This window comes from Poecilia mexicana, unplaced genomic scaffold (genome assembly GCF_051168715.1).
Source record: "Poecilia mexicana isolate PSO_F unplaced genomic scaffold, ASM5116871v1 scaffold_16, whole genome shotgun sequence".
Lineage (NCBI taxonomy): Eukaryota > Metazoa > Chordata > Actinopteri > Cyprinodontiformes > Poeciliidae > Poecilia > Poecilia mexicana.
In genome coordinates, this window is record NW_028263385.1 from 10170668 (window position 1) to 10188690 (window position 18023).

At 37.7% G+C, this 18023-nt stretch overlaps 1 protein-coding gene and 2 long non-coding RNA genes across 4 annotated transcripts in view; 2 read left to right on the forward strand and 1 right to left on the reverse strand.

The window, feature by feature from the left end:
* Window positions 1-8611, reverse strand: part of slc9a1a (solute carrier family 9 member A1a) — a 39370-nt gene extending 30759 nt beyond the window's left edge. Inside the window, exons 1-2 of one of the 2 annotated variants that reach the window (XM_014985008.2) lie at window positions 8110-8611; window positions 7524-7831 (exon numbers count right to left, since the gene is read on the reverse strand). In XM_014985008.2, coding sequence (XP_014840494.2) covers window positions 7524-7800 — 277 coding nt within the window. In that variant the 5' untranslated portion in view covers window positions 7801-7831; window positions 8110-8611. The remainder of the gene's footprint in view (window positions 1-7523; window positions 7832-8109) is intronic. The other variant, XM_014985017.2, reaches the window with a different exon arrangement.
* Window positions 8307-17602, forward strand: LOC148154979 (uncharacterized). The gene is made up of 2 exons (XR_015765663.1): window positions 8307-8382; window positions 15500-17602. It is a non-coding gene; the product is annotated as an uncharacterized LOC148154979 (long non-coding RNA).
* Window positions 8692-11864, forward strand: LOC148154980 (uncharacterized). The gene is made up of 2 exons (XR_015765659.1): window positions 8692-11095; window positions 11333-11864. It is a non-coding gene; the product is annotated as an uncharacterized LOC148154980 (long non-coding RNA).
* Window positions 17603-18023: the final 421 nt, after the last annotated feature.

Here is an 18023-nt window from a genome sequence, read left to right on the forward strand (position 1 = left end):
GGTGGCAGCTCTTTCATTTCTGTAAGTGTACAGAGTGTCGACATAGCCTGATGCTTGCCACACATCATCATTTCCAAAGCCAGGAACATTGTCCTGTTGCCAGGTGACTAGCTGGGCACCGTTGGCAACTGCATTAGTTTCAATGAGCAAGCACAAAAGAGAGAGAGAGAGAGAAAAAAAAGCACATTTAAAAACACTTTTTGTTGAAGAGTGTGACTGATGGGACATTTGTTTAATTATGGTTATAAAAACAGTGACATTTAATTAGCTGACCAGCTCTCAAACACCACTGTGTAACAGACTGGATTTCGCATAAATGTCATGAAACACGTTTACCTCGGAGTGATGGAGGTCTTGTTCATGACCACAGTGGTGTAGTACAGATAAGCAGCTCTGAGTCATCATTTCATTGTTTACTGTTGTCTATTCTGCACAACCAGTTATGCAGGACTGCCATTGGTTTGAATTATTTATTAAGGCCTGGTGCGGGGTTGGCTCAACAAAACCCATGGTGAGATATATGAACATAGCAGTGCCATCTTCTACTGACGATTTCTCACAAGATGGCTTCTGTTACATGGTAATGGATGCAACGCTGCCACGTGAATAACTCTGGACGATTCATCTTACAATTTACTTGATATCCTTTATTATATCACCTTTCTCAGAAAAGCTAAAAGAGGGCAATATAATAGTTTTTCTAACTAATGAATACAAAGTATTCATTTTCAATCTATGAGCATGATCATTTAAACAAAAGAAAAAGCTGTACATCTATCTTCAGACACTAATGTATGGACTATTGACAGGTATCAGAAAGTGTGAAAGCACAACAGGATCCTAGAAGAGAGTTTCTGCGATGCCTGTTGCATTTCTTCTCGTAAGAGACATTCTTTAGAAAACAACGGACATGCAATCCTTGTGAAACTAAGCTCAAATCATTGAAGCACGATAGCAAGCTCAAGTTTCCCCTTTTGTTCCACATATTGTGACAGCAGGTCTTAACACTCTTCTCTACAAAGTAATGCTACTGCTTTTGAGCTCGCTAGAAAAAAAAGTTTTACCAAGACTCAAGGTGTTTTAGACAGAGGAAATGTTGTAACATGTTAGAACAAGCGTTGATTGTTAGGTTAACTGCAAGCTATATTAGAATTCTGAGAAGTACAAAAAGGAAGATATAAGAAGCACCCAGTACAGATAGGAAAACAGATTTTATTGTGGTAGCAAAGTTAAGCCACAGTACTTTCTAGTGCAATTCTCAAGATTAACTTTGGATAAAAAGTTGGATGCTAAAGACCCATTCATCTCAGACAGCAATTACAATGTGCCCAGGCTTCAGCAAGATTGCTCTACTCCGAAACAGCTTTTTTGTAAAATAATTTTATTGGAATTTATTAGAGGCTGTTTTGACTATTGGACATTGTTCTTACAAAGTGTTGGGCTCCTAATATGTTGTGTTTACTGTGAAGTTTGATGTCTATGATATGTATGATGATATATAAAAGAATTGATCAAACTTTAGGAATTTCAAATTTTTTTCAGCTCAGATGGACTTTTTTTTTTTTTTCGTTTTTAAGTTTTGGAATTACAAAAGAGAAAAGAAGGACAAAGGTCATTAGACACAGAGTTTGCTGCTGATAGATTAATGTACATAATTTTCTCCTTAAAAATTATGCCTTTGTGCTGTATATCATGTTATATTATTGTCTCATAGACACATGCCTGGAGTATTTATTTGATTCATTCATGCATGATTGAGGAATTCCTGAATCTCCCATAGCAACCATTCTTAATCCCTGCTCATACAAAGCGCTGCCTATTTACTCAAAGCGCCACCTTGGAGCTTCATTACCCTCCTCTATGTCTCCCCCAGCCAGCTCCACCAGACTAGTGGCAGCTGCAATTAGCAATCACCTGGTGGAATTGTGCATCTACTGAGCTTATTATATGAATTACTTCTCAGTTCAACTCTCCTAAAAATGGTTGCAAGCAACATCATGGAGAAGCACTGTCTTGCTAAAGAGGGAATGACGGAAAGGGCATTACCTTCTTAAAGAACCAGAGGGCAATTTCAAGGTATCAGAAAATGCTATAATGCAAAGTCAAATTTATTTTAAGTTATTTTTAATGTATAAAACATTTTCATAACAACTGAATTTAACAGTTACTTGACTGTGTAGTAAAATGTAACTATGTGCCTGAAAATACATAATAATAGCCCTTTTAATGATTGACTTAAGTCTTTCACTCCAGAAATGTTGCACAAATACAGTGGTACTTAAGAATAGGAGAAAGTCGATAACCTTCTTTGTCAATAAACCTGGAAGTCTTCTTGTCCAAGTCTTAACCTAAATAACATAGTAAAGAAAAGAAAAGCACAGTTTCTGACATTGCCTCGAAATTAACAAGCTGTGCTTTCTAATGCAATACTAGGACTTTTTCTTCTATATAAGCATTATAGATGAGGACAGTTTTAAAGTTCAGGTTACTGATGAGTTTCCACACTTCTCCACAACAACTAACGCATAAATTAATCCAGTAGCTAAAGGTTTTAAATGAGTGACAAATTAGTTAAAGCAACATTTCCTTGTTTTGTCTTCTAGGTTCTGGGAATGTCTCTTTAGGAAGCAGCCTCGTCTGAGCAACATGTTTCTAACAACTTCAGCATTCCGAACATAGTATTGACAAAGATAAAAACAGGACTTGAAAGGGTAGTGACTGTGCACCACATACAGAGAACATAGTCCTCAAAGCAGTTGATCTGATATCTATTCCTGACCATGGGCCTTTTACTGCAGGTCTCCCCTGTCCACTCTGCCCTTCAAGTAACTGATGAATAAAGGCCACCAACATCATAAAAATCTAAAAAAAATAAATGTAAAAAAAAGTGAGATTACTCATCAGAATACAGTAAGTGTGATTTTTTTAACAATTGCTAAACAAGCTGCAGGTATAGAAGATAAATGTATACTCTCTCTTCTGCTTGGAAACCAAATTCTCAGTACACATTGAACAACTACATAGTGTGACCTGTCAGGCTACAATCATTTCAAACCCCTGACGCCAAATGCCTTCTGAGAATTCATGAATAGATGAGTGTCCCACCTAAGCCTCCTCTTAAGGCCAAGGACAAGTCAACAATCCATTTTCTCTGTGGCCACTTTCATCCTCTGTGTCCATGTCTGATATAGTTTTTAGTCTTTTAAGAAAACACCACAAAAATAATCATTTAAAAAAATCCCTTAAAAGTAATAAATATGTGATAAGTACTACTAGACAGACAAAAAAAACACTTCATGTTAATTTCTCCATTATTAGGTATTCAGCAGCAGTTAAAATAGCAAGGTCACTAATAATATTACACTTAAAAATAAGATTTCTGTAACACTGATTTGATGTCATGGTGGTGGTATTCAGCAAGCATAATCTTTTGTGGCTGATAAAATTTGCAGCTTATTTAACCACAGGAAACATCTCATAGTATTCTTATATTGTTTTATGACTCTTTACAAATCATGCTGACTAACTGTGAATTACATTAAACAAATATCACCATAACATTAATCAATAATAAAGGGTTTTAATGTCATAATTTTAATAAAATATAACAATTTCATTAATCTCCCATAAACTGAAGAAAAACATCTTCTAATAGAACTTGTTTAACTGATGCTCTTTATGGTGTTCTCTCCCACGTGAGGAAAAACACGTTTTGGGTTGCAGCCAAACTCCAGCTACAGCAGAAACTAAGCTCATGTATCAGCTATTGAATGAAACTGCAATGCTTTCATTGATTTTTACACTGAGGCAACACAGTCTTTCTGAGAATATTTGGTCAGCTCTGAATCATACAAGGAGGGCGAACCCAACTGGACCAGCCTAGCCTATTACAACAACCTCGCCAGAGGGAGGGGGATGCAGGACACAAAGCTTCACAAGTATCAAGGTAATTCACACAGGTGTGTCCCACTGTCTACTCCTGTATCTCTGGTGGCTGTTATCAAACTGAAACACAAACGTTCACCAGGACAATCAGTGCCAGATGCACATTTGATAAGACACCAACCTATTTTAGGAATCACTGGCTGTAAAGTCGTGTCTATTTAGCTTCTTGCTGTTATATATTCCAATCACAACACGGATCAGGGACAACCTAATTTTATTTTCCTGTTTACAGATAAATATAGGAATACAGATAAATGCTCCCTCTGAAGTTAGAGGACTATTTTATGAAAACAAAATAAACTACACTGCAAAATTTTACCTTTATGCTGTGCATTGTAACATTGCAAAAACAAAGCCAAGATAAAGCCTTGATGCTCTTCTTGGACCCATGCTTCGTTGTGCTGCTGCTGTATTTGAATTGTACTCTATCACTATGTCACACTCGTTCCATCTTATCTCCTGGTTGTTAGGTAGGGTAGATGTGGGAAATGACTTCCCCATTTCATGTCAACACCTTCAGCAGATAGTGAGGTGCAAAAAACACTTTTGGGGTGAAAGCCATGTGTGCAACCACTCGGGCCACTGCCGCCCTCCTTAATCAGCAATTCAAATTAATATCTGAAAATGATACTATACTTCAGCCTTTTCACTAAATGCATGCCCTATTTGGTACTTAACCATAGTAGCAGTTTGTGCATCGATTGTTTAAGCTAAATTGGAAGAAAAAGTACAGCAGAAGAATAGCATCTTGAAGTTATGTCATGCCTAACCTATCAAAGACTTGACACATGGGCTATCATCCCTCAGTTAATCATCGACTTGATAAGTTTTCTGCAAAAAATGTCCTGCCAGAAGACTGAAAGCTACAGTGCCTAAAGATCATATTTAAAACTGAATGAAAAACAGAGACAAAGCTTAAGAGATAAATGGCCTATGAACCTGCTTACAGAAAGTCTTCGATTAGGAACAAGAAAAACTGCCAAAATAGACTCTTATAGCAGCAACATTTAAGTCACCCACCAAACATCCTCCAAACCACCGTCTCAAGACCAATTACTTTCTGCTTGTCTGTTGTTTATTATTTTATCAATTGTTGATTAATTCATTTACTTTCCGCATGCTGCCATTTTTCTTTTTACGTCCTTGAGTTGTGTCCTGCAAGAAATCTTACTAGAGCCAGGTGGCCCCTCTCTGCTTCTCCTCTCCCCTGAGACACTGGGCTCCTTGCCCAGACACTGAGGCAGCATCCTTCTTGCCTACAAGCTGCTGCTCAATCAGGCTCCTGATGTAACAGTCAAGTGACAGGCTGCTAGCTCTCAGAAAAAAAAAGCAAAACAAGAAAAGCTGAGGACAATGCGGTGTTTTGACAGAAGCACACCACAAGAAGGAACAGAAAGTCAGAGGGAATAGCTGAAGATAGAGAAGGGTTCAAAGAGAAAGAAAACAAATGAGATCAACAGAAAAAATGCTTTGGTGCACACCCCAACTGCTCACAAAAACTGAATGAACTCCTGAAATGGGTCAACCCGGGAAAGCCTTTTGTTTTTAAAATAATTCTTGCATAAATACCGCAAGACTCTGTCTTACCACAGAGCATCATGTGTTGGTCATGTTTGGAAAACTTGCAAAATATAAAAGTTATTTTCCTACATGTAGACTTGTCGGTTAAACTGCTTAGTCATCACTGTAGGAGGCAGCTTTAAAAGATCCTCACTGCATTAAGTGAACCGATCTAAGGAGCAACCTGCCTTAAAGGTTCAACCTGAAACTACTGCGCTATTCCGGTCAAACGTGTTATGTAAGCTTACAAGTTACGGTCTTAGTAGGCACCCGAAACTGTTGAGAAACTGATGGAAACTGATGGACTGATGGCATTTTTAGGACATTAGATTAGTAAATAAGATGGTACTGTCTCGAAAACAGACCATTCTTGATTTTTACCAGTTTCTTTAGATGAGGTTTGTCTGCCTCGCCCCCATAAAAGCAGGCAAATTAAAATGACAAAAACTAAAGAGAGCTATCAATCAAGATAAATTTATGAAATTGAAAAAAAAGTTGGCAGCTGCAAAAAAAAATAAAGAGTAGTTTGAAACAGAATTACGACAAGCTAACAAGCTGATTCCATGGATGTGAGGAATGAAAATGGTCCTATTATTTGGTTTATGGCAGTGGAGCTATGGTTAAACCTGATGCAATGAATTGATTAATTCTTATTAATTAATTAATCACATGACATTTCTATTCTTGATCATTTCTATTCTGATGATTAGTATCTTTTAAAGGGCAATTTTGTTTACAGAGACATCTTAATGCGTTTTATTTATGGATTCGGTTCTACGTAGTTTTTACGTCCATTTTATTTATTGTTTCTGGTTGCTGTTTTTTTAAAACAAAATTAAAGTTTGTTCTTTTTTTTGAGAGGGCAACTTATTATTATGTATTATTATCCATATATTATTTCAAAAAGGTCTCTAAACAATAATATTATCGTTTATCTCAATAATTTCTGGGACAATGTATCATCCAGCAAATCTTGTTATTCCGAAAGGTCTAGTTATGGTAAATACACTTCAGTAATGTGGAAAGAAGTAGCATTTTCTTAATTTAAAAAATACTGTTGTCAGCTTTTCTATCATTCTGAATACTAGAAAATAAACCTCAAATATTAGTACTAGTAGTAACAATAAACCTCATCTCCATTTAAACTTTCTTTGACTGCAATTAAATTTTGGTTCTTTCAGTCAAGAACCAAAATTTTATCACTGAGTTTATAAAGATGTAATTGTGAAAGAGCAGATCATAAAATAAGGATGCATTATTCAGATATTGATATTGATGCACTTGTATGCATCAATATGATTCAAGTGAATACAAACATCTGGGTGTGTTCACACTGCATAAGTGAGCATTTGATGTCACATGTTTAAATGTGACATCAAGAAAAACAATATATCAAATGAAATATTGTAATCACAGAGGAGCTTGAATTAAATTTTTAGCAAGATATTTTCTAGTATTATGCAAAACACCTCTACTTTCCAAACATATATTCCTCCACCTGAAAATATTTTAATTGTTTTTATGTCCATATCTCAACTAAATGACCAATGTCTTAAAGCTTAAAGAGAGTAAACATGATGTTGTGATGATGTCAAAATATAATTAAAGTTAGAAAAATGACTGCTATCTATAAAAGATATGTCCTTTATATTTGCTATGTTATTGCAATATGTTTTCTAATATCTTGCAGCCCTAACTGATCTTAAAACCTATTACTTGTACAAGACTGTGTTTGAGACTTGGAGCTGAGATGACTGTTGCTTTATTATAGAAGTTTATAATCTGGTATGGTTACAGAGTTTTAAATCCCTACATATCCAAATTTATATTTAATTTTTTTTAGTATGTATTTTAACTTTGTGTCTTTATGACTGAAAGGGTCACCTAACACCAATGATTAGGACTCCTTTAATTGAGAACTTCATAACCTTCTTTATGGCTAGTACTAACTGAAAAATGTTGATTTAAATTCTAAGGTTTTAAACCAAGTAACAACCACATGATAGAATGACACTTACCTAATTTCATTAAAGAGGCCAGAAGAACCCACAGTGCAATTTCAAAGGGGACACTGACGTCTTCGTACTTGATGCCGAGGACGGGGAAAGACTTCTTGCTTATGTTTTTATGTGTGCCGGGCTTCCCTTCATGGGTGTCGATTTCGGAGGAGGTGGCTGCTTCGAGGGACTGCACGGTGCCATCCAGCAGCACCAGTATCGCCAGCAGGAGCAATCCTAGCTCCGCTAAACTCCGACCCAAACCACTCCGACCTCGCGGTGCCATCCTCGAAAACATTGTTGGAAGAAAAAAACAGCAAGAAACTACCCTGTAAACAGAAAGAAAACTCCGCTTCAAGAGCAAGGAAGTTGAGCTGGCTTCAACTATGCAATGTTGAAATAGTTAACCAACTCTTCCAACACGAACCGTTCAAGTCGGCTACCTGAAACCGAACCAACTGACCATTTTTTTTGTCAGTTGACGTTAGGTAGATGTGACTGAACGTCGTCGCGTGCAGCAGCGGTCAGGTAAACCGTCACCGACCGTTGCTGCCGTTGGAAGAAAGCAGGAAACGGCAAGATGCTGAAGAGTTTTTTTTATTTTTACCTCAGTAACCAACGCTGTGACAGACCACTTCCGGACAGACGTCTTTTACAAGTTCACCCTCTCCTCTTTTAGTGTCCAGCAGCGTCTTTAGTAAGAAATGTCTCTGCTGATGCTGAATCGAGGCAAAGAGACAACCGCATCCCCTTCTCCTCCTTTGCGCTCGTTCTTCCTCTTCGACTCCTGAAGGTGTTCGTCCGTGAGGCGGCGACGTTGATTCTGACCTTGAGGGGAACCAGCCCGGCTGTCACAACGCATTTTTACTGCGCATCACAGGTATTCAAACTTTCAGGTAATATCCGTGTAAGCGGCATCTTCACTGTTTTTCAAGATAGGACACTTTGGTTGTCACCGGGGCAGCTGAGCTGAGAGGTAATTGAGGGAAACACATAGGATGAACGCTGCTCCGGTTACAGGGTCTTCTGTAGTGACTCGTAGTGTCTCCCTTGATATTATAGCTTCATACAACCTTCAAAACGCACACCCTTTCGCGGAGGTTTTACTGGATGGGAGGAGGAGGACAGAGAGGGTTGAAATAAAAGGGAGGGAGGAGGGGGTGCTCCACTGTAGTGACACCTACAGGCAGGGAGGGAGCTTCCTGATTAAAAAAAAGGTTCTAAGTTAATACAGGTTTTTAAAGAGAATACAAAATTTGGAATATCAGAAAGATAGTTTATTTAAGTAAATTGATTCAAAAAGTAAAGTGTATGTCTTAATTCCTTGCGTTCAGATTGATAAGAGTAACATTAAACATTTCAGTATAGAAATATTCCAATACAACCTCCATAATCAGGGTAAAGATTTCTGACTTGAAAGTTGTCCAGCTGACACCCTCTACAAAAATGGCAATGAGAAAAAGCAATGGAAGGTCATTGCTAAATAATTTTGCTGTTCAGATATTGATATATTAACATAATTTTTAGTGAAATGAAAAAGTGTGGCAGAAGAAGGTACACAACAAACAGAGTTAACTCCAGCCTTGAATTTGGGGAGATTCATAAGATGTGAACTGCAGCTGAAGTCAGTGTTTCCACAACATCCAATTTGATCACAGTATATTATAGAATTTATTCTGATATTACAATGATGCTAAAAAAATCTATTTACTACTTCTTAACTGTCTTTTGACTGCATGTCACTGCTGTCAAAGTCCAACATACACAGCTCTTTAAACCATAAATGGACTGAATTTATATACCACTTTCCTATTCTAACTGACAACTTAAAGTGCAACATTCACCCAATCGTACTTACAAACATTTATCTACCAATATGCATATTGGTACTGGGGATTAAGTGTCTTGCCCAGTGGCACCTTGACATGTGACAGGAGAAAGCCTGAATCAAATCCACAACTTTTGGATTACAAGATGACTACTCTTTCCACAAAACAATAGTGGTTAAAAAACATATCTATTTTGAAATAGACTTCTTCAAAGATTCCAGTAATATAGTTACAACTACTACATTCCTTGTTTTAAACCATCCATGAAACAGACTAAATGTCAGGTGCTGAGGGGAAAAAAAAGGCTCTTTTGCGATTTAAGTTTTGTATTTCCTTTTGAAACCAAGTTTCCAAATTGTGGAGATAGGGGTGAGCGACACAAAATCCAAGTTACTTGAAATCCAGTGCAGCGTTTTCATATTTACTACTGACTTTATGACATCTGCTACAGCAAGTCCAGAGTCAGCACAGCTGTCAAACAGGAAGTTTTTTGAGCACTTCCCTCCTGACACATGATATGGAGCTGCTGATTTTTCATCTGTCTACAATGTCAAAAGTAGTTACTAATACAGTCATAATGACTTTGCCTGATTGGCCATCACAACTGGACTGACCTAAACCCTTTTAGAGAATCTGTAAGGTATTGTTAAGAAGATGAGAGTCAGAAATCCAAACAATGCTGATGAGCTGAAAGTCAATGTAAAAGCAAGCTGAGCTTTTCTAACACCTCATTAGTCTCAGACTGATCGCCAATATGCCACACCACAGGATGATAATCCTGTAATTCCTGCAGAAAGAGCCCTGACGAAGTATCGATTGCATGTACCTCATAGCGTGTGGACCAACTTTTCACAATTAAAACTATTTTCTTATTTGTTAAATGAATGTAGGTACATTTTCTGATAAATTAACTTTGCGTTTAGTTACCTGTAGAGGCTTCCACACTTCCCATATTTGTGTCCTCTGTCACTTTTATCAGTAGTTAAAACTGTTTAATCCGTTGTTAACATGTTGTAACCTGTTTTTCCGTGCCGCCTTTAAACGCAACATGAGCGCTACGACGCTCGCGCTGGGTTTACTCCTGTGAAGGAGACCTGCTGCTGCTGTGCGGAGCTATGTAGGTTTGTGTTAGAACCACGGCAGCAAACCAGCAAAACGCAAAGAACTTTTCACAGTTTTTCCCTCCAACCTAACCGACTGAGTTGAGTAATTCTGTTGGATGCAGGTAATGTTAGCTAAAAGATGACTAGCTAATATCAATACAGTACCTTGTAGGCTACCGATGTTGGTGTCTATTTTCAGCTACGTACATTCATTTTCCCCCCAAAAAAGTCGATTCCCCCCCCTCCCCCGTCACACGCCTCGTTTCAACCAGAAAGCTATAGAGCTTTGGAGCGTGACGTCACTGCTCTAGTCGGAGGGGTATCAGCGCCATCTTAGGGGTCCATAGACAACAGTCTCGCAGTATAAAAAAAAACAGTCTCGCAGATTTTTTCAATCCAAGTTACTTAAAATAATTTAGCTATGGTACGAACTTGCTACGTTATTGTCTGTAATGTCCGATCACACGACTGAAACGGTAAAAGGATATAAGACGGACTTTGGTTTCACTATTATCCTGCTTGGAAACAACGTGAGGAGGCTAAGCTATCGGTGCTAACGAAAAGAAGACAAATGTCCTGGTATCAGCGGTGACACGTCTTGATATCACGTTCTCCAAAATCCCCAGATACCTACAAGTTTCCTCCAGACATTTCCTTTCTGGTGAGTGTCTAAATTTGCTTTGTTGGTTTTGTGTCATAATGTTGTTCTATGATTTTGTCCGAGTGTTCTTACGTTCAGTTTCTGTTGTTTAGCTCGGGCTAATATTGTTTATGTAGCATAGTCCGAGTTTTGTCAGTGGACATCGAGGTTATTACATTATTGTGAAGTAAACTATTTTACTAGTGTTATCAAATTTACAGCTTTAATAGCGATGTGTTCTGATATGTCCTCTTAAAGGCAAACCGACGTATGAAATGGATGAGCTCAATCCTGACTGGGGTCCAGCGCTGAATGTGGGTCACTGAGGTAAACGCCACAACATCGGACCGACATGGGCGTCAATTAAAGAGGCGATACAGCAAAACCATCAACAGGTTACTGAGACTGTTTTCATTATTTACCCCAGAAGAGGTAAATAATGAAAACACAGTAGCAGAGGCAACAGAAGAGGAGCAAGTTGGAGAGGCTGAGGAGGAAGGAACCCCAGCAGAGGAGCTCAGCAAGGCTGCAGACTCTGAAGAGGAACAGGAACCATTTGTGTTGAAATACAGTTGGAAGTGGCTGTTCTCTCATTTAATAATTTAATGTATTAAACATTCATGAATCGTTTGATTCAAGCACTTCAAGTTGCATGTAAACGTGAAGAAAAGAATCACATTTTAAGTAACAATTTGATATTTAAATATTCAGGTAATAAACATACATGTAATGAGATTATATTTTTAAATAAATATTTTATGTGATTAAAGTAAACAATTATATAATCAGACATCTGTCAAGACACTGGGTTTTTGGGTTTGTTTTGCTTTTCATTTTATTAACTTTGTGTTTCAATTCACTTAAGTGGTTCATGGTATTTAGTGTAGTTAGAATAATATTATTGCTTTTCCTTGTTTGTCTGAGTCCATGTCAAGCCTTCTTTAATGACTATTCTATTTTATCCTTCTAGTTATTTCTTATTTCAGCCTCCCTGCAGGGCTTCTAGTAATGTTTATTTCTTAATTTGATCACCATAGGTTCAGTTATTGTTCCAGGTCTGAGTCTGTATCTTTCTGTGTCATTCTAGTTGGGTTATTTCTTTTAGATCTTCTAGTTTCTCTTGCTCTGTGTTCCTTAGTTCTTATTGTTAGATCAGCCTTGTTTCTACATCCACATAAAGTAAGTCCACTGCCTGCTGCATTTGTGTCCACCGCCACATCATGACACAAACCAGATGAAAGAGCCCATCTTTAAACATTTAATGTGTAATTAAACAATAAAGGTGACAAATTTTATGAAATAGACCACACTTTAATAAATATTTGTTGTATTTAACATATTTCAGGTAAGTGAACATGTAATGACATAAATCCTGGCCTAGAATTTTATGCAATTGAACATTACGGGTAACAAGTGATGATCATCTGAGGTAATACATTTTATGAATTTTCTTTTTTTTAAAAATATAATTCTGGTTAAAAAGGGGGTCAAAATGGAATAAAAATATGCCTAATCTATAGTTTAATAGAATAATTGTACACAGATTTTGAGTTAATAGGTTACATGACCTACAAGCTAAGAAAAATAAAAAATTTTGACTGCAGAAATAGCTAAAAAATATATAAAAGGTGTTCGAATGTAATAAAGGTGAGTGTGCCTCATCTATACAATCTAGTAGAACAATTTCAAGCAGGTTGAGTTAATGGGACACAATTTGGAAGCTACTGAAGAAAACATTTAATATTAAAATTATTGAATATGACTTAAAATTTTAATAGAAGATGGTGTGCCTCGTGTGAATGTCCACTTTTTGGTATCAGTTGGTCACAAGACAAAGCATTTATGCACAGGAGTGTTCGGAAATTGACAGCAGCAATGTGAAACTCTGAGCGCTTGTGGAGAGACTTAAGAACAGCTGGCCGAAATTAGCGTTCATAAATCGGATCAACCTTGAGCTGAACATCTCTTACTCCGTGGAGCTCGGTTTATCCAGTATCCAACTTGAAAACAACTTTACTGCGGTTGGTAATACAATGAAAACACCGGTGTTCTGAATAGTTTGTTTTGGTCTGTGGACCCCAGACATGGCGCCGAGCGACGAAAACGTCATATCCTGTGACGTCAACTCCAAAGCTCTATTTGTAATCCATAGGGGGGGGCAGAAAATGTTTGGAAACCACTGGGGGGGACGCAGAAGAAAAAGTTTGGCAACCACTGGCATATGCATTGCCTGTTGCTTACTCAACTAATGGCTTGGGTCTCTTCTAGAGGTGTGCCGATCGATCGGCCACCGATCATAATCGGCCGATTTCCGTGAAAAAGTGTATGATCGCTGATCGCCGATCACGGTCTCTTGTTGCCGATCACACAAACCGATCACCTGCATGTCATTCCGCAGCCTGCCTGTGCAGCTGTCTCCTCTTTTCTTCACACTGCGCAAACGCGCAGTAATAAATCCTAAGCGATGTGGAACTTTAATGCACTGAGTCAATGGGGAAGTTTGCATGTTGCGGCGGAAAATTGAAGCACGTGGGGTGAAGCACGTCAAAATGCATCAACACGACGAATCTAATATGGCATAAAAACAAAGCCATACTTGACGGAGTTTGGCTACATCGAGGCTCACTGCAGTAAAAAAAAAAAAAGACATGGAGCGATCAGATAGCAGGTAAAGCAGCGCACAGCTACAAACACTCACCCGGATTAGCATGACGGTCAGAAAGCTAAACAAATAAACTGCAAAATTATTTAAGTCTTCGAGCTGCGATGTAAGACGCTGGTTCTGCTCTCGCTGTTGAGCCGCTGCTACGCTACAGGTATTTCACAGACGGAGCGCCGCTTCTGCTCCATGTGGTAGTGACTCTCACACCGAACCTCTGTTTAAAGCTGCAGCATCTAACTTAAAAAAAATAAAGTTTACATACGAATTAAAACTTTCGCTGTCCTAACATGAGACAGATAATCTCTAAAAAAAAAAAAAAAAAAAAATCGATCTCATCATCCCTGTTCTGCATAATTACTGCGCTCAGTCAGAAACAGCCAATCAGAACTAGCAGTAATCAGCTAGCCGCCATGGTATCAGGAAGTTTTTATTCAGTAACTCAGGATCGTTTATTGTTATGGAACTTGTATTTGCCTTTGAATGTAAAGTTTTATACTTGAATTTTTTGGCAATGTTGAGAGAATTTATTTTGACTCTTTGCATTATTTAGCCTCTTCAGAGCCTGCATATGTTTTCAGTCTGTTAAAGATAGATTTACCAATAGCAGTACAATTTGCACAATACCTGTTTTGATTTTTTTTTTCTTGAAAAACGTTATTAAAAACAAGTTTTTTGTCTAAATTATGGTGAATTCATGGGTCCTTTTTCCACGTAATGTAACTGGTAGTGCTTATGACAAAAAAAAACATTATTATGTGATCGGTATTGGTGATCGGCCCTCATGGGTGATCGGAGTCAGCAGGAAAAAACCTGATTGGCACATCTCTAGTCTCTTCCTTTGTTATTTTGTGTCAGAAGCTATGTTAGGAACTTCTGCTCTTGGTGACCACATGTGCTTTTCTGAAACTGAAATGCATTCTTCCCCTGCCCTTTGTCCCACAGGCTGAGATAATGTCCCACATTGTGACTGGCTCATGTTATCAGTAGTCCTTGCTACATATGCCAAAGGCAGGAATGAAAACGAGGAAGACAGGAGATTTGTTTCCATCCAGTCAGTCCTCTTAACCCTTTTGCAATCTTTTTTTTTTTTTGCTTGTTCCATGCTCTATAGGAAAATGTGGAGATCCTAAAAAGCAGGTTCTTGTCATTTAAATTGCTATAAAGAAGAGATAAATCTGTTACATCAAAAAAAAAACAACAACCCTGAAGAGACTGTATTTAAATAAATGATCTCTGCTTGACTGGATTTTTTACATAAAGAATATTTTTATACATGTATAACAAGTATGTCCTGCATACATAGATTAGTGATTATATTATATTTTAGAGTACTTAGAAACAGGTCTTCTACATGTTTCTAAATGAGGAATCGTGGAAATTTTCCAATTCCAAGCTCGGATAGATGGAGGTCCCTAAGTAGGCATGAGTTCAAATTTAACATGGTCACAGCATATGTAACATTGTGAAAGTCGCTGGAATAAGCTATTTATTTGCACTTCTGATCACATTATACCAGTGGCACAAATGTACTGTGTAACCTTTTTTTGAAAAATAAACCCAATTATTTTACAGCTTTTCACTGACAAAGATATGTACATTGCTCTTAAGATGATTAGACAATTATTTAACTACCAACCAGGGCATTAAATACAACCAGAGAAAGAAAAAAAAAACTCCAAAACAACATGAATTAAAAGAAACATTGTTATAGAGACAGAATTTTTAAAAATATTAAATTAGTTTCTTTTTTCTGTCTCTTTTAGTCCATGTGTCTTCGGTCAGGAGTGGAACACCACATGCCCCAGTTGATGTCTGACTAACTCCCTGGTTGCTCACCATACAGTGCCAACCAGGGCCCCACAAGGAACTGTGCTGGTACATTACCATTCCTCTTCATACTAACTGCAGTTTTCTCCATCAAATACCCACGCTGCCATTTTCATAAGTTATCTGATGACTCTGCCATAGTCGGCCTCATTATAGGCGAGGATGACTCAGAGTCCAGTGGACTCAGGACTTTGTAGACTGGTACCAGTGGGCTTCCTAATCAATGCTGCTAAAAATATGGAGCTGGTGGTGGATTTCCTCAGGCGCAGACCCACCAAAATGACACCAGTGAACATCCAGGGAACAGATGTTAAAATAGTGAAGTCTTATAAGTACCTGGGTGTTCAACTGAACACTAAACTGGACTGGACTCATGACATTGATGCTCTTCACAGGAAGGGTCAGAGCAGACTCTATCTGCTGAGGGAAAGTGAGATTTTTTTGAAGAGTAGGTGTCACTTCTGAAGACATTTTTGTCTTTGTGGTCGCATCAGCCACCTACTGTAATGTGTTGGAGCAACAGCTTATCTACAGCTGACAGGAAGTGGTTAGATAAGCTCATCATGAAGGCCAGCTCTGTTCCAAGTTGTCCCCTCTACCCATTACAGGTGTGAATCTATATGCTTTGATTACCTGCCACTTTCAATCTGGTTTTCGTAGATTTCATTCCACAGAATCAGCATTATTAAAAGTTTTTAGTGATGTGTTGATGGCAGCTGATTCTGGAAACTACTCTGTGTTGTTGTACTGGACCTGACTTCAGCTTTTGACACTGTGGATCACACTGTTCTTATCAACAGATTAAGAGATCTTTTTGGTATTTCTGGCACTGTTTTAAACTGGTTTAACTCTTATTTATTTTATTAGGTCTTTTACTGTTTTTATGAACAATGTTCACTCTGATGTTGCTCAGTTGTCATGTGGGGTGCCCCAAGGTTCAGTTTTGAGCCCACTCCTCTTTTTATTGTACTTGCGCCCACTGGGCTTTATTTTAAATTGTTACAGTAACGTCTCATACCATGTGTATGCTGACAATATTCAACTATACCGTTAATTTCAATCTTCTGAATTTTATAAACTGACTGAACTCAGTAACTGCCTGTCTGATTGCAGGTAATGACAAATACCTGCAGTTAAATGCAGGCAAGACTGAGACACTTATCGTAACAGATAAAATCACGGAAATCAGGAAGCATCTTGGGTTTTTAAACTCTTTGAATAAAAATAGCCTCAGAAATCTGGGTCTTCTTTTCAACAGTTCTCTGTCATTGGACAATCATTGCAAATTGTTAGTTCACAACTGTTTTTACCATTTAAGGAATATTTCGAAGTTGCGAGGTATTTTATCACAGAAGGAATTAGAAATGATTGTCCATGCTTTTATTTCTTCTCGTTTAGACTATTGTAACGGCCTTTTAGTGGGGATAAGTAAATCCTCCATGGCTTGCCTTCAGTCTGTGCAAAACGCTGCAGCCAGGCTTTTAACTAGAACCCACAGAACAGATCACATAACTCCTGTTCTGGCCTCTTTGCACTGGCTCCCGGTGTATTTTAGGACTCATTTTAAAATTTTGGTTTTAACTTTTAAAGCACTTCCTGGTGAGGCTCCCAAATATATATTGGACCTTTTGAAGCCTCTCTGTCCGTCTAGGACTCTGAGGTCTTCTAATCAGATTCTGCTGTCGGTTCCCAGAACTCATTTTAAAACCTGTGGTGACAGAGCATTTCAGGAGGTGGCCCCGAGGCTCTGGAACGCTCTGCCTCTATCAATGCGCTGCTCCGAGTCAACTGACGCATTTAAAAAATTGAGAAATTGAGATAGACTTATCTCTTCACACTGACTTTTGGTTAATTTTGTTCATTGATTTCAGATTCTTTTATTATTGACGTGTTTCCTTTTTTGTAAAACACTTTGTGGTTTTTATGTCTGTGAAAGGTGCTATGTAAATAAAGTTTACTTACTTACTTACACTTTGTTGCACCTGAATTTGCCCACTTATGGAAAATGTATAATAAAATATAATAATATTTTTACTCTATTATTTCTGTTCTTTTATTCTATGTATGAGAATGTGGGGACATTTAAAAATTCTTGTACACAGGTTTATTGTTGCAGTCACTGTATGTGACCTGGTATTCTCATAAAAGCTATATTTTAACCATTTATACAGATGAATGATTAAAATATAGTTCAGTTAACTCAAAGTGGCTTAACTGAATTATATTTTAACCATTGATCCAATTAGCCACCTACTGTGAGATGAATGGTTAAAATATAGTGCAGTTAACTCTAATCACTTTGATACAACAATAGTGATCTGGACATGACCTATTTACTGCTTAATGATTCAGTAACTAAGGATTATGAGTTAAATATTTTTGCAAAGCATTTCACAAGTATAAAAATTGTCTTTCTGGCATCAAACCTTCCTACCACAGACAGCTTTAGAAAAGTTCACA